Source organism: Parasteatoda tepidariorum, chromosome 7 (genome assembly GCF_043381705.1).
Source record: "Parasteatoda tepidariorum isolate YZ-2023 chromosome 7, CAS_Ptep_4.0, whole genome shotgun sequence".
In the NCBI taxonomy this organism is placed as follows: Eukaryota; Metazoa; Arthropoda; class Arachnida; order Araneae; family Theridiidae; genus Parasteatoda; species Parasteatoda tepidariorum.
In genome coordinates this window covers 54,179,499-54,196,592 of record NC_092210.1, presented here as the reverse complement: position 1 = coordinate 54,196,592, position 17,094 = coordinate 54,179,499, and the positions used below count along the sequence as shown (strand labels likewise).

The window sequence follows — 17,094 nt, the reverse complement described above, 5'->3', positions numbered from 1 at the left end:
ATAAGAGTCGCTTCGCGACCCAGGTTCCCAACAAAATCAAAACACTAGGACTAGGACTATTTCAAGGATTTTAACATTATATAATAATACTATATTGTAAATGTTAAACGCTATAGTGCTGATAATAGATTAAACAGCATATAAAAGTAATATATATATATAATAATAATAATATAATAATAATATATACATAATGGATTTAATAGTTTCTCATGTTTCCCAATCTTTGGAAATCTGTTCTAATTTAATTTCCATATTTTGATTTCTAAGATTACCGCCAAATCCACTCACTTTGTTCAAGCTGTTTCCTCTTCCCTTATTAATCAAACCATTTTGTTTACTTTATTTTCAACTTTCATTTTGAATTTAGACACTGGCAAACGCTTTTTTTTTTATTTTATAGATGCAAAATTATAGTGTGTCCATTTCTGCATATTCATTCGAGCTTTATTTACATTGCTTCATTCATACGTAGCACAAAGTATATTTTTTCCTCATCTGGATCTAACATAGTTCCCATTTCAGTTTTTGGTTGGTTTTTAGTCTTTTTCATTTTGGTTTTTAATAAAATGAGAGCGTGAACATTTTATTAGTAAAAAGTGATATTTTATTTAGTAGTTTTATTTTTTATTAAGTGATATTTTAAATATTAAAATACTTTGGATAGAAAAAAAGAAACATTATAATTTTCAAATAATCACTTTAGAATGTTAGATATAAAAACAAATAAGCAATTTTGTTGAAATCAATTTGTGTATTTATCTTTTATTATAGTTCTTTTGCAATTGTATAACTTTATTTATTTATTATTATTATTATTATTATTATTATCATTTATTATTATTATTATCATTTATTAATATTATCATATGCATTAGTCACACCTGCATGTAGAACGCCACAATTTATGTTAAATTTCCAATTTTCACAAAAAAAAATTCTGAAACTATTAAAACTCATCAGTAATAAAATTGCTAAACAAATTAAATTTAATTAAAATATAGAGGACTAAAATGAAGGCAAAAATTAAACAAAATTAAATGTTTGTGTACTTTATTAAATTCATATTTTAACAATTGTACATTTTATTGACTCTTTCTATGTCAGCTCTGGTCATTCCTTGCTTATTGTAAGGATCGGATAGTCTCTGTCCATTTTTGGCAACCATAGTGTCTTGGCCATTCTTGGAGAATGATTTGTTGCCGTAAATCATAATTGAGTTATAGTCAAAAGCATTATACAAGATATTTTGGCTGGGAGCGAGCTTGTTGAAGTTAAACTGCATGTCTAAAAGAAAAATTATACGGTTACTATCCAGAAGTACTCAAAGCAATAAAAACCTTGACCAAAACCGTTTTTGTTGTTGTTTTCTGTTATCTTGAGAAGCCGTAAATTGTGCCCTCAATAGTTGAGGTGAATGGAATGGACATCAAAGAGTTTGTATAAATGCGTAAATGTTGGAATAATTAAGACTTTATTTGGAGAAAAAAAATTATCCATGGCAGTCTTTTGGCAGTCTCTTATCCATGCCAGACAATAAATATCACAAACTTAGAGCTAACATTTCTATACCACACTTGTTGACCTACGTACTTGTCAATGTTCGTCAATACTGTATAAAAAATTAAACATCAGCTCAAATAAATGTTCAATACATTACCTTCAATTCCAGTTCATAAATATCTAGTACAGAGAACGGATGGTATGTTTTTTCATAATCAATTATTTCTATTCCCTTGTACATACTACATTATGTTAATTCTTTTTAGTTTTGTACGATATATGTAACGGTGAATGACCCAAATCAGGAGAATGTCGACTCTCACTGGTGAATGTCAACAATCACATAGTCGCTTTGGTAAATGTCCGAAATATTTGTTATATCCAATTTTATATTAATTTATTCGTTGATATTATTATATTTATTTGATATTTTAATACTTACTGACGATAGATCAGAAGAAACATCAGTGTTTTGAGTATCGGGCAAATATATACCGGGCGATGGCACTTGACCTTAAGAAAACATCAGTGTAGGGTATACCAGGCAAATGTATGCCAGGCAGTGGCACTTAACCTTAAAAAAACATCAGTGTAGGGTATACCGGGCAAATGTATACCGGGCAGTGGCACTTAACCTTAAAAAATATCAGTGCATCGTATACCGGACAAATGTATACCGGGCAGTGGCACTTAACCTGAAAAAAACATCAGTGTAGGATATACCGGGCAGTGGCACTTCACCTTAAAAAAAATCAGTGTAGGGTATACCGGGCAGTGTCCCTGCACCTTAAAAAAACATCACTGTAGGGTATACCGAGCAAATGTATAATCGGTGAAATGTAAATGTATGGCCCGATACTCCAAACACTGATGTTTCTTCTGATCTATCGTCAGTAAGTATTGAAATATCGAATAAATGTAATTATATCCGCGAATAAATTCATATCAAATTGAATATAACAAATATTTCGGACTTTCACCAAAGCGACTATGTGATTTTCAACATTCACCGTTGAAAGTCAACAACCACCGATTTCGGTCATTCACCGTAGCACATATATATCTTCTAGCACTGTGTATATTTCTTAGCTTGAGTATGCAGTTTCCTAAGAGTTTTGTAAGCAGTCAAAATAGTAATAAACATTCAATCTAATGCAATCGGAGACGTGATAAACCAATTTTGTGATTAAATAATAAAAATTATCTATAATCAGCTCTTAACATTATTCCACTTTCTTCATTTATTTGGGTAATTTTTTTCCTTAACTTCAAAATCGTTGACTTCAGTTCAGTAACATTTAGCACAGTTAAATTAAGGTAAGTTTTTGATTTATATATTACCTTTGATTCCGAATACTATAATATGTTAGTTCTTCTGAGTATTGCGTCTCATATGACTTCTAATAGTGTTTACTTTTGTTAACTTGAATATGCAGTATCCTAAGATATTGGCGCACATTGTATTACACCGAAGAGTCATTACATTATGACCACCCTCCATCTATAACAATGAGGTCGCCCAGATTTTCATGGTTTCTTCTCGCCCAGGAACAATGTTTTCATGGGACACATTAAGATCCATAATCCTCATAGAACAATCCCTGACGTCTGTAAGCTACTTGAACATAGTTGCAGACCAGGTTCACCCATTCATGGCAACAGTTTTTCCTGCGAGGGATGGTATTTTCCAACAGGATAATGCACCATGTCATAAGGATCGAATCGTCATGGTTCGAGGAACATTCCAGTGATTTTTCAAGTCATGCCTTGGCCCCCAAATTCACTTGACCTTAATCCAATAGAGCATTTGTGGTCCTACTTGAAAAACCAAATTCGTGCTGCCACGCTACCCCCTCGCAATGTGAGGGAATTACAGGACCATTGGTGAGCGCTTGGTACCAGATACCACAGACTACCTATCAGCACCTTGTGGAATCAATTCCACGGCGGGTGCTAGCTGTCTTGAGGGCTAAATGTAGTCCTACATGTTATTAGCAGGACGGTCATAATGTAATGGCTCTTCGGTGTAGTTGATAGTGCTATAAACCAATACATTTAATCTTATATTATAAGAGATATATAAACATAATTTTAGATTAGTCATACTTGATCATAAATAATTATAGCTTGTTTCATACATTTATTAAAATGACTATGACACATTTGTGGTTCAGCATTCAATTAATGTTAAGCCTATCAGTAGATTAACAGCAATTAATTAAGAAGTTCAATTTTAATGCATTTTGTATTTCTTGGAATAATAAAGTTGTTTAAATAATTTAATTATTTTCATTCAAATTATAGGAAATCTCTTACAATTAAATTAAATACTCACTCTGGTGAACATTTTGTAGATAAATAATCAGATAATTATCTCTATCTGATCTGCTTTGCTCGTGATAAAATCCCAGGGCATGTCCTAACTCGTGGACGACTGTTCCCACGTACAAGCAACCTTGACCTAAGGATACTGGCTGTTGACCGTTCGTTTTTCCCACATGAGAATAGCACCTGTGTTTAAAATTATAATTTTAAAAAAAATATTCAAATAAAATGACAACTTTCAAAAACATAAAGTTTAATTGTTTTATATGCCCAAATGCAATGATTTTAATCTATACAATCTTAAATGTTTCAAATTTAAGTTTAACCAACAGTATGTAACCTCTTTCTGATACCGTGCAAGGTTATCAAAAGAAAATAACGAAATATCATGTTTATTTTTATTTATTATTATTTTAGTTTAATATTAACAGCTTTATTTAAATTTCATTTAAATAAACAAGATCACTTAAGGTTAAATTTAAAACTTTAACAGATTTTATTTTTGATTCAAACTATGAATTATTGTTTAAGATAAGTGTATTAAAATATTTTGACGAACAGAATGACTATTCCCAAACTTTTTTTTTCAATTAAACGAACATCTTTCTTTATCTAAAAAGAAAAGATAGACATTCAGTTGGATAAATTTTTTGAACCCTTAACAAATAAAAAATAGTATTTTTTAAAATAGAAATAGTTCATAAACTTACTTTAGTAAAAGAAAAGAGGACTATTAAATGATGTATGCCATAAAATATGTTTGTAATAAATTCACTTAGCTTATCCTTTATTCATATTATAAGAAGACAATTATAATTATTTTCAACGCGTTTCTTAATTAATTTTTTGCCCGCTTTTATGTTATTCTGTCTTTTTTATCTTTTAAATGCATCAACTGATTTTAGTTTATAAACTTTTTATCATCTAATTCTGGTCGCATGCCGACGTCGGTCATTTTCATCTACAACCCATCTACACATTGTGAATGAATACCATCATCTCACCTGATTTGATTTTCATACTTAAGCAAACTATAAAATTTTTATATTCATCCTTCATTATCCAACTCATCATTACAAGGCACTCATTATTACTCATTAAATTGTATTCATAATAACAAAGGTTACAGTTGTACCCTTGGTTAATTTAGCAATGCGTTATCCCTTTCTAATCTTGTGTCCTTTACTATTTTAATATCTCTAATCTGAATTTTTTATGCATTTGCTTTGCACTAAATAGTAAATATTTTCACTTAATTGTTCCATCACAATTGATTTAAAATTATTTTCATTGATTGTTGCTCTATTAGCGAACATACGAGAAGCGCTTCCCTATCAATTGATTTTTTGTGGCAAAACAATCTACACTGAAAGAAATATTTGGTCAAAACAACAAAAATATGAGAAAATTTACCCTGTTTCTAGATCTAGAGGAACACCAAAAAGCAATTAGGTTAAATAAGCAATAAAATATTGTTTTACGATGTGCGATGAAATTTGATAAATGTGGTAAAATTTGATAATTTTATGATGATTCCCTAAAAAATTGCATAAAAGTCATTTATTCGGTTAAATTTACTTCTCAATTTTTTTTAAACTAAATGTGTAGTAATAAGAACTATAATTTTAAGAACCAGAAGTTCTGAAAAAACGTCACCATATGAATAGAAAAATTATCAAATGAATGGTTTAAATATCGCATATTTTAGTTTTATTAACCAGAAGTATGTTTGTTTGTTTTTACCAGAAATGTCATCACTGTACAGTACGGTAATTTTACCTGAGTTTTTTTCTCTTTGTATTTAGCATTTTAATATTAGTATTAGCTCATTAGCAAATAATGCTAAAAATATCAGCCATTATCTTCAATCGTTCCTTTAGAAAGGAAAAGAATAAGATTTCTTGTCAATAGAATAAGATTTCTTCTTTTTCTTGTCAAAAGAATAAGATTTCTTCTTTTTTGGCATAAAAATTGCATTTTGCCAGTGAACTAATCACTATTTTTAATTATTTTGATTCTTCTTTAACTCGTATTTTAAATAATTAATGAAAAAATTACTGTGAAACCAAACACGTATAGATTCCAAAACATAAAATTTCATGATATCTGAATAAATCGTTCATAACGGTATTTCAACATTTTTTTTCCTTTTTTCAATTTCATTTGCTTACTAATTTAACAACATTATTTATGTAATTTCGGTTCCTTACTATTTTGTTCTACAAAAACTTGATGCAAAAATGCAATATTTAATTTTGACTATTCCTATTACGATAAAACATTGAGAAAAACGTGAATTTTCGTAATAATTCACCAATATTAAAAATTGCATAAATACTTAATAAATAAACTATACACAGGTTCATTAAATTGGACAGTAGTTGAACATTAAAAACACACTTACCCTTGCCCAGCAAAGATCTTAATGTAGTTTTGTTCGTTAGATCTGGGAACGAATCGGACGCAGGTATTTCTGTGATAATCATTTATACCTTGATTAATGACATTCTGCGCATTTCCTGTAAAAACAAATATATTATACAAATATATTAATTATATAGCTTTTTGACGTAAAACATGGTATCATTTTCTAGAAGCAATTATATGATTTTGTAGCACAGGCATCGACTATAAATAATGGTCTTCATTTATATTTAAACAGAAAATAACTAAATTAAATAAGTAATTTCTCGGCTAATTTAATGTATCTGATAATTCGTAAGTCACGCGATTTTGTAATAAAGAACAAAACTTATTTTTTAAAACTATTTTTGTTTAGATATTGAAATCTTAAGCTTTTAAAAATATATTTGTGTACTTGTATTCAAACAATTATTGATTTACGTAAATTGTTACTAATAAGGCAAAGTATGCAAACAGAATAAACGAACTGAGTTTCAACAGTATTCCTTTTTATTCTAAATAAATTATTAGAACTATGCTTTATAGAGAGAGATATCCTCTCTCCCCATTTGACATTTGAAACAAATAACAACATTTTGAAATAAATTTTTTGTCTTTTATTTTGTAACTTAAAATGTATGCACTAGTTTGCTTAGTATAGTTAAGGTATGCCCCTTGAACAGTTAAGTTTGAATTAAAGTAAATCCAAGCATTTGATTAAAAGTTATTTAAGGTTTGTCATTTTTTCACACTGTTCCCATTTTAAATATTTTTTAACTTTAAATCGTTTTTGATAATTATTAAACCAAATTATAGAAATTTATAATTAACGAATTATAGAATTTCAAATAACTCTTATTTATAGAAAATGATTAAAATCAATAAAAAATGTGATATATTTCTGTTTACATTTTATTTAATAGAATGTATTAAGTATATAAAATATTCGATAAAATAAAATAACTTATTAAAATAATAATTTCCTTCAAAACATCACAAGAAATAATATTATTTTATTTTTTATTTTATTTTTATTTATTTTTTTTAACTTTCTTTTTCTTCTTTTTTCTTGCACGCCATAATACTATAAAGAGTTTCGGATAATATCTGTAAAACAGTTACATAGAGAAAAACAATAAAATGTAACTTTTTTGAAGCAATGTTCAGGATTAGTTAGACAATCTTTGGCTTTTAAACGCTGCTTTTATAAAAATTTAAATTTTTACCTTATATAGCCAAAGTCATCTAAGACCCTTATATTTCTAATTTTGAAAAAATAATAAGTATTATAAGTATTGGTATTATAATACTTATAAGTATTATAAGTGAATATACTACCTATAAGTGAAAAAATAATAAGTATTATAAGTATTAGTATAATAATAAGTATTGGTTTTGGCCAACTTTTTCCGAATTTCACTACTGTGCATCGTATATTATATTATTTTTACAAAACAAATTTCTAAAAACAAGTTTCTTACTTAAAGATGCGTCAATGATGTAAGGAACACGTGCATTTGGCCATCTATAATGGGTTCCAACAATAGCACTTCGTTCAGCGTCCTGGAAAAATGAAATACTAATGTAATTGCATATTAGATATGCACACATTTTTTTTGTTAAAATTCACATCATTACAATATGAGCTGTGGTGGATAAGGAGATAGAGCTCTCGCCTTCCAATGAGGTGAACCGTGTTCAAACACCAGCTATGACTGGTCGATTCGAATTCCGCACCAGGCTTACAACGACCACAGTGCTGACCTAAATCATCCTCAGTGGTAGATGGATCATCGGTTAGAGTCCCCTTGCCATCAGGATAACCATGGGAGATTTTCGTGGTTTTCTTCTCTATGTAACGCAAATGTGGGTTAGCTTCATCAAAAAGTCCTCTACGAAGGCAAATTGCTCCCTATACTTGATACAGAAATCCCCTTGATACGGAGTTGAACATTGGTAGTCGTAAACCCAAAATTGGTCGGCTGTTCAACGATGGTTTTAAAAAAACATTAAATTATCTTAACAGCAAGCTAAATAAAGTTATGACTATCATATTGAATAAGCAATGTTTTTTTTTCTTTACTGAACTTAATAGTATTAAAGAATGAGAAGCAAGATATTTTTCACTATATAAATCAAAACATTGCTATCCGAATAAAGAAAGATTAACATTAGGTTAATAAATAGGCCTTGTGCTTTATCAGCTTTAGCCAAGTAGTTAGGCCGGTGTTTATAGATCGATTAGAAACATGGATATTAATATCCGACTTTTTTCTTTTTTTGGATCAGGGCTCAGGTCCTAGTCAAATAAAGAACTCTACATCAGGAGGATTAGATACAAAGGAGAAGGATTAAATCTAGGAAATTATTGTAATATTTTTGGTCTATAAAACAGAACTTAATAAATTGAAAGTGACCGATTTTCCAGGCTGTTAAGACTATGTCACCAAATTTGCTAAATCAATTAATTCAATACTGTTCCAGTCTTCGTGAGAGTGCTTATAATATCAGTAATTCAATAATTTAAAGCTTATAATATTAATAATTTAACGCTTTAATGTCGATGCTGTAAATTCGATGTATTGTGATGTAGATTCGATTTATTATTTGATCTTGTAATGTTACATGAATAAAACGAAACAACGGGTAAAAACACAAATATTATCACACAAGCAGATGTTACTATGCTTTCCATGAAACTACTATGAAAAACCTCATTTTATAAGTCGAAATTCAGAATTTAAAATGAAAATAGAAAAATGCAAAAGGAAATAACGTAAAATAATAACTTAAGGTTGTAATTTGTTTGTAATTTCCTTCGTCATCATCTCTGTGTTTTTTTCTTTTATCTATGTTTGGAATACGAAAATAATTCCCTGTTGATTCGAAACTAAAACTAGTCTGTCTATGTAACTTTATTTGTCCTTTTTTGCGTTGTTTTCGAGACTTTAATACTTAATTGCATTCATAAAAGTATCTTAAAATCTATCCCGTTAAATAAAACTAATGATTTTACTTATTTTACCTATTTCAGCACGCTTTCTCTTTTTGCAACTAATGACAAAGTTTATCATAAACTTGAAATAGCTGTTTTTTCAAAATGTATTTTGCATAAATTTTATTAAAATCTTTCCTTTTTAAGTTTTATGAATACTAAGTCCAATATGCCTCAATAATCATAAGTGATTTGAAAAATTCATTAAAAAAATGGAGAAAAAAAATATGCACGGCTTATTCTATTTTGCGAAGGAAACTTGAATTCTTATCACTACATTTCAAAAGAAGTTGCAAAGTAGAGCAACAGATGGAGCGCAGGCCATGGAAAACAATAAAACAATGTTTTCAAAATAACCAGCAATTGTAAACAAAAAAAGGCGTGATGTAGTCAGAGGACAAAATTTGCAGACATTTGCGCTGATATTTCTGACATGCAGTAGGTAGAAAGATTAGAGAATATCTCGCTTCATCAGTAAGTATTATTGTTTTAGCCAGCAGAAGTGCAATTTTTTGATGAAATTTATGACTAGTTTTAAAATTTGTCAGCAGAATGCGCAAACCTTTCATTTATATTTTATTTATTTATTTTGTACATTTTTACTGATTGCTTGATATTTTTTGCACATGATATCAAATCCTTTTTTATTTTCAAATCCGAGTAGAAAATAGTTTTTGCAATGTCCTGAAGAAAAATGTTTCGTTTATTAAACTATTTATTAGCAATTAATTAATTGATCCTATCCCAATATTTTAATAAATTAAGTTGAAAAAATAATTTTTTTTAATCTGGTGGCATTGGAATATTTCAAATTGCTCTCCAAAGTTAGAAAAATTTTCAACTTTTTTTAAAAATTAAAGGCAAAAATTTTTATTCCCGAAATTTTAATTCTTGAAATTGCACTAAAGTATAGAAAAATTATGAATTTGAAAATGATTCTTCAAAGCTATTAAATTAAAAATTAAAGATTTTAGTCTTCTAAATCAACTCTTCAAAACTTGTATGAAGTTTGAAAATATTTTTCAAAGTGGTTTAGGGCATGTTATTAAATATCTATAAAGTGAGAAAAATATTTTAGCGAAACATTTTCATTCCGTTTATAAAAATAGATACAAATATCTATAGAAAATTCAATGTATATATTTTTCTATATAAATACTTACAAACGGTCCATCGATTCCAGCCATATCACCATCATATAAATCAGGATTTTGGAGTGCTAATCGAGCTTCTAAAATTGTACAAACAAACAAAAAAGTTACAAAAATACACCTAAAAATATCAATACTGTAAAAACTATAAATACTGCATTGAAAACACATTTATATAGGGAACATTTTCTTTATAATATTGTTGTTGCTGTTATTTCTAATGCCACTAACCATTATCAGCAACCCTGATTGGTCAAATCAAGTGAATTTTAAGGCAAAGGGCGCGCTTCTTGTTTTTCAGGACTGTAATCTATGGCTATGAATACGACTTCATTCATACATACATTACAGCCCGTTTATAGGGTGGAACCATTTATGCATTCATTCATTCATAGATCGTAATTTTGACCTAAACCAGAGAACGGTCAATCCCCAATTTAGTACCTCCAGAGGTATTTATTTGTTATAGGAACAATAACAGTTCATAGAGATTTAAAAAATAAAATATAGTTATCCTTATCACACAACTAAAAACATGCATATCCATTTCAACGGCGAACAATAAATCATTCAATCAAATCAGAACTATTCAGAAATATCAACAAACTCTCAATTGCAAACTCAACTTCTGGTGATAAGACAAGCGCATTAACAATCTGGGTTATCGAAAGTAAAAGTAATTCTTGTTTTATTTGAATGAGGGAGAATTTGGTGTAAGATTATTCTATTATAGGTGTTTCGATTTAAATGACATTTTTTAAATATGTAAGCACCCGATTACCAGGAATAAAGAGTTTTTTTAAGTATCAGAGTTGAATAGAAATTATTACCTGATTGACTGGTTGATAAGTTGAAAATTCTCCTAGAAAATTTAATGTTTGACATTCAGATGCTCTGAAATGTTTTCCTGTGAATTTTTAATTTTTTACAGTTTTCCCATTATTAAATTAACCTAATGTGATTATTAGGTTAATAATTTCATGGTTTCAATTTTGTTCATTTCATTTAAAAAGTCGTTTTACATCATTTTCATTAAAGGAAAATTAGTGATAACGGACTAAGGGAAAGAAAATGTTTGCTTCGTTAATAGTAATTTAGCATTCAACTTCTATTCTCTACCATGATCTTGAGGTTTGGTATAATCACGATCGTTTTTGTGATCGAATCCGTTTTTGTGAATCCTGAGCTCGAATACAAACACGGCCGTGGCAAAAAAAAAGTTTCACTGCGACGTTTATGGAACGAAAGAATATGTTTATATTTCTCTTCAACTTTTGATAAAATGTGATTTCTTTCAATTTTATAATTTAATCTGTATATTTTATTTTTTCCATATATTTTTCATATCTAGCAAACACGTTTAACTTGTTGCGATATTTTTATGTGATATAACAAGTTTTTTAAGCTTCAATTGGTTCCATTTTAAAATCATGGCTTTCGGGATTAGATCAATTGCAATTTACCATATACAGTAGCTTCTAAATACGCGATGTCTTTTTCAGAAAACTAATTGCATTGTTCTTGCATCTAACTATCATAATATTATAATGTTATTCAAATACTATTAACGATTCTCCTATACCAAGTACTGCTAAATCCAGGTCAGACTGTAAAAAATGTCAGATCAAATTACGGTAAAAAGTATTGGCACTTGGATTGCCAGTGCTTTTTAGCGTAAAATCCATTTTTACTGGAACATGTTAAGGAACAAAGAATCTGACGTAACGTAAATTTTAAAGTAATAATTACCGTAAGATCACTGAATTACTGTAATTAAACCAATATTACTGTAAAAATAACGTTACAAATGAATTTTAAGGTAAAAACAAATTTCACGATAAAAATTAATTTTACGAAAGATGCACCCAAAGTTCTAGTACTAAAATTTGATCCGAAGTTTTTTACAGCGCAGTCTACTGTATATCTGGGTAAATTGAAAGAGGCAAATTAATTTTTTTATTAATTTTTAGAATTAACCCTATATTTTATTTAAAATAATAGTTTCATCCTTTACATGTAGTCAAGTGGTTCCGATATTTTTAGATATCGGACCCTCAGTATCGGATACATAGGCAAGATAGAAAATTTCAAAAAAAAGAAACGAAGTTCAAAATGATGCCTTATTCCGATTAGCCACTTCTATCTTTACATCAAATAATCAATGAAACGAAAATTTTAAAAATAAATTTCATATATAACAAATTATGACAAATTATATGCATAAAAAATGAAATAAAAGGAAATAATTACTTGCCTTCAGCTTGCTCAGGGCTCAGCTGAACGTCAGCAAGAGCAATGGCTAACAAGCCAGTTAGAATAACAGCAAATTTCATTATTCAACTTGCGATTGTTTTTTAGGAAATATTCCTATATTTTATTAAAGAAAATTTCTGCTTATAAATGCTTTTTTTATCGCAAAAAAATCATTTTCCGTTGGGACAGAAACCATATGTCAAAGATTAAGAAATTGATATCAAAGGTGAAATCAAAAACTAGATCATATAATTTAAAATATGGAGAAAAAAACATTTAAGTAAATATCATAAAAACATAAGTTCCGGGAAGACTTAGATTCAGTAACGTTATTGTAAACAACATTCAATGTAATTTTGAGCTTTTTTTTTAGAATCTAGAGAGCTCCAAAAAATCCTAACACTGATTACATTTTGATGGAACCAGTGAGTCTTCGTTGTAGTGCTAACAATTATGCAATTCAAAATAATGCTATGCAAATCAAAAGAAATGCTTAAAAAAAATGCTTAAAATAATGCTAATTTATTAAGTTTCAAAATCAGCTAAGCTTTTAATATGCTTCTCCTACGTCGTTACTAATTTACATTTCTGACTTTATTAATTATATAACATCATTTCTCTAATAACTTATTACAATAAAGATTTGTTAATTATATAAAAATATTTGAGGTCTTTAAAACTTTCCATAGTCAATTTCATTCGAACTCAAAATTCCAAATTTCAATTGTTTCTAAAAACAGAAAATAAATACCACACTTAGAACAAAGCTCATTTTGAAATTTAAAATAAAAACAAGGCTATTTTTCCATAGAATCCCTGAAAATAATCTGTTTTACTCTTAAAAACAAAACTTTAAATGAAAAACAATGGCTCAACAATGCATTAAATAGATACATATTAAATAAGCGGAAATTTTAACTTGATATAAAGCTAAACTAAAGTTTCCTATAACTAAAATTTAACGAATTATTTAAATACGGGCACAATCCGTATATCCGTAACGAGTCCGTAATTTTTATAGTAATATTTTCTAATTACAGTGGTTTAGTGGTTTTGGCGTATATATTTATTATTGTAAGAATTTCGGTATAAAAAGATTTTTCGTTTTGTAAAATTTTATTGATAAAATGGATTTTACTGTAAAAAGTATCAGCTTTCAGGGTTCCAATATTTGTTACCGGAAATTTATCCGAAGTTTTTTACAGTTCAAAAAATAAACTGTTATTTTACTATAATTACAGACAGTGATTTTGTAACAATGAAGATTTAGCTTCATAGTAAATATTATTTTATTCGTTTTTTTTGTCCCTCTCAACATTATTTAGTTCAATTTCAAAATGTCTTAAAATGTCTATCGGGATGTATTTCTATTACAATTTTTGAAACTCTTAAAAATATGTAAAATAAATGTATCTCCACTTATCTCATTAGCTCAGAATTTCTCATTTGCAGAAATATACAATCTCAAAACAAACTAAAAAATTCAAATTCTAAAAGTTTATAAACTATTTATTTTTTTAAAAAAAATACTCTGCATACAAACTAGTTATTAAATATTTTCTTCTGTTATTAAAAACAAATTTTGAAGGAATAAAACTTTATTTAATTTTGAAATAGCTAAATCGGCTATACAATGAGAATCTCATCAAACAGCTGTTGTCGGATCATTCTTCATGTTAGAAATCTGATAACTGTAAAGAAGAAGAAAAATAATCACTAAGAAAAAGCAACTATTACATTTTATTTAAACGCTTTATTAATTTTTTTATTAAAAAATACTCTTTTACTAAAAAAAAATTAAAATGTAATAAAATTAAAAGTGTTTTATATAGGTCAAAATAAAATTATGAAAAGTATTTAATGCAAAAATTGTTTTGACTTACCAAAAAATTTAATAAATTACATCAGCTGATTTTTAAGATATCAAAAGTAATTACTGATTTTTAAAAAAAACTTCATTCTTATACCCATAAATAAAGAAGTTTTGCATAACATTCAAAGTATATCCTAATGGGGAAAACATTGTTTTTATCACTTTCAAACATTATACAACATATTATTTTCCCTTTTTTTCTAAAAAAATCAAATTTATCAGAATATGCTGAAATTTACCATATTTTCTGCTTGTATGGGAACACCAAAAAGTACGATAATTTTTACCGTTACACTTTGGTTATGATTTTTGTGGAAAGTAAAAATAAAATATGGTTTTATTACCATGGTTCTTTAGTTATAAGTTTGATAGTTTTACCAACCTGAAAGAAAATTTGAAATGATTTTAATATGATATATATGTTTGAAAATTCAAATCATAAAGATTCAAATTGAAAATTAATTCTTTGCGAAAGGAAGAAAGGTAGTCAGACACACACGAAGAAAGAATGGAAAATGTGACGGTAGTAAAAATAGACAAATAATCAAAGAAATCTCGTTATTAGTTTAAATGTTAAAATTGAGTCACCTAATTAAAATATTTCAAAAAAATTGCTATGAAAAGATTATATTTGGCTTTGATTCTGTTCCAGAGAAGGAAAAATTGCTTACTTTTTGGTACCCTTTCGGGGTTTTTTATAAAAAAAAACAGCAAAATTTTAAAATTTAATAATTTATAAGCAAATTCAAAATATTTAAAAATGGCAAAAGTTATTTTTTCTTATTCGTGAGATTGCGTGGCAGCAAAAATGATAATTTTATGACGAATTAATTTTCTCTCTATGCATAAAATTCGGAAAAATATTTAAAATAAACTATCTAATTACTCAAAAACTAATTCAAAATTTAAACAAAGTGTAACGACTTACTCATTTTCCAACTTAGGGTGACAGCAGAAAGCTCACAATGTCCCTGCTGACAGTTTATAAACTTTTGATAACTGACATCTACATTTCTTGAAAATGAGTTATAAATTATAAATCTAAAAGAAAGTTTATAAACTCAAGTTAAATTCTAAACTTAAATACGTAGCATGAAATATAACTCTGTCACACATTCTAATGGTATTAATGGTTTTTCCTATATATGTTCTATTTTTTTCCTATTAAGCATTTATATGGTGCAAAAAGTCATTTTTGAGTAATTGGCTTTATATTTAAGTGTCTACCATTCAAATGGCATCCTATCGTTAATAGCCATGTAAAACTTTCATAAACATACAAATTCAGAAACGTTTCAAACGCCCAACATGTCTCTACTCTTTTAAAAACACTCTACTTGCTTTAGTATTTCATAACATTGTTAAAACATATAAAGTGTGTTAAAGAATAACATAAATCGATCACAAAATTCTATGTTAGCTCCACACTATATTTATTAATTTGCTTGATTCACTAAATATTTAATTTAATAAATTATTTTAATTCAAACAATTATTATTAGTTGGTCCTGTTATTAATCGATACAGTTACTATATTACCGTGAAATTAATCTTTCTAGAACTTTCACGATGCTTTGACTCAACTTTAATGATTTAATTTATTACTTTATTACACCTACAGCAAGTTTACATTCTTATATCATATCAAGGTTCAGTGGTAATATGAATTTTCTGAGAGCATGCTGCGAACTTAAGAAAATGAATGAAATATACGTAAAAAGGCGTATGCAAATGTTTTACTAAGTATAACGCTTCATATTATACCTACGGAGGTATTGAATTGGAGATTCATCGTTCTCTGGTTCAGGTCAAAATTACGATCTGCGGATAAATGAATAGGTCAGTCCTATGCACGGCTGTGACGTGTGTTTGGCTAAAGTCGTATTCTTGACCGTAGATGGCTCCACTGAAAAACAAGAAATCGACCCTCTACTTTAAATTCTCTTGGTTTCACCAAGAAGGCTTGCTGATATAGAGAAGTAGCATTAGAAACAGCAACAACAACGCGCTTTGCTTTGACACTTAATTTCCATGGGTAGTTACTTATTTTGGAGATTTATATATATTCAGTATACATAACAGCATATGATTCAATTGTCATTTAGTAAATATAAAAAATACAAAAAATACTTAGGTGAAAAGTACCAGCACATAGGAAATCTGTATTTTTCACTGTAAATTTATTATTAACCGAAAAAAATTATGCCGGATAAAAACAACAAAAGATCATGGCGTAAAGTTTTTCTGTCATCAGCAGAATTTGAACCTAACTGAAATGATATCTATATATATATTTATATTTCTCGTGAATTTTTTCAAAAATGTCAATTATTTTCATTAAGTTTTTTCTGAATTCTTAATCTACAGAGTTAATTCTGATCAAAATATGCTACAATACACATTTTAGGTTTTATTATCTATAATTACAGATTTACGAAAAAGAAATGTTTTGAGAAATAGCCTTAACTAAAAGTTTGTTTCTTTTTACCTATCTTGTTTACAGAAAACTACTCCCAATGTTTTTTGCCAATACCTCTTCAGAAGTTAACTTGTTGAACTTTTTTCTGACGGAGGAGAACTGGAGAATCCTT

General features: G+C 28.0%; 1 protein-coding gene across 1 annotated transcript; it reads right to left on the bottom strand.

Annotated features, from left to right (window-relative positions):
* Window positions 1-1,036: 1,036 nt before the first annotated feature.
* LOC107451633 (astacin-like metalloprotease toxin 5) lies at window positions 1,037-12,761 on the bottom strand. Its single transcript, XM_016067790.3, has 6 exons — window positions 12,632-12,761; window positions 10,390-10,457; window positions 7,713-7,794; window positions 6,233-6,347; window positions 3,839-4,014; window positions 1,037-1,287 (listed from the first exon to the last, which is right to left on the bottom strand). The coding sequence occupies exons 1-6, from the start codon at window positions 12,708-12,710 to the stop codon at window positions 1,070-1,072; spliced, it is 738 nt and encodes a 245-aa protein (XP_015923276.2). The 5' UTR covers window positions 12,711-12,761; the 3' UTR covers window positions 1,037-1,069.
* Window positions 12,762-17,094: the final 4,333 nt, after the last annotated feature.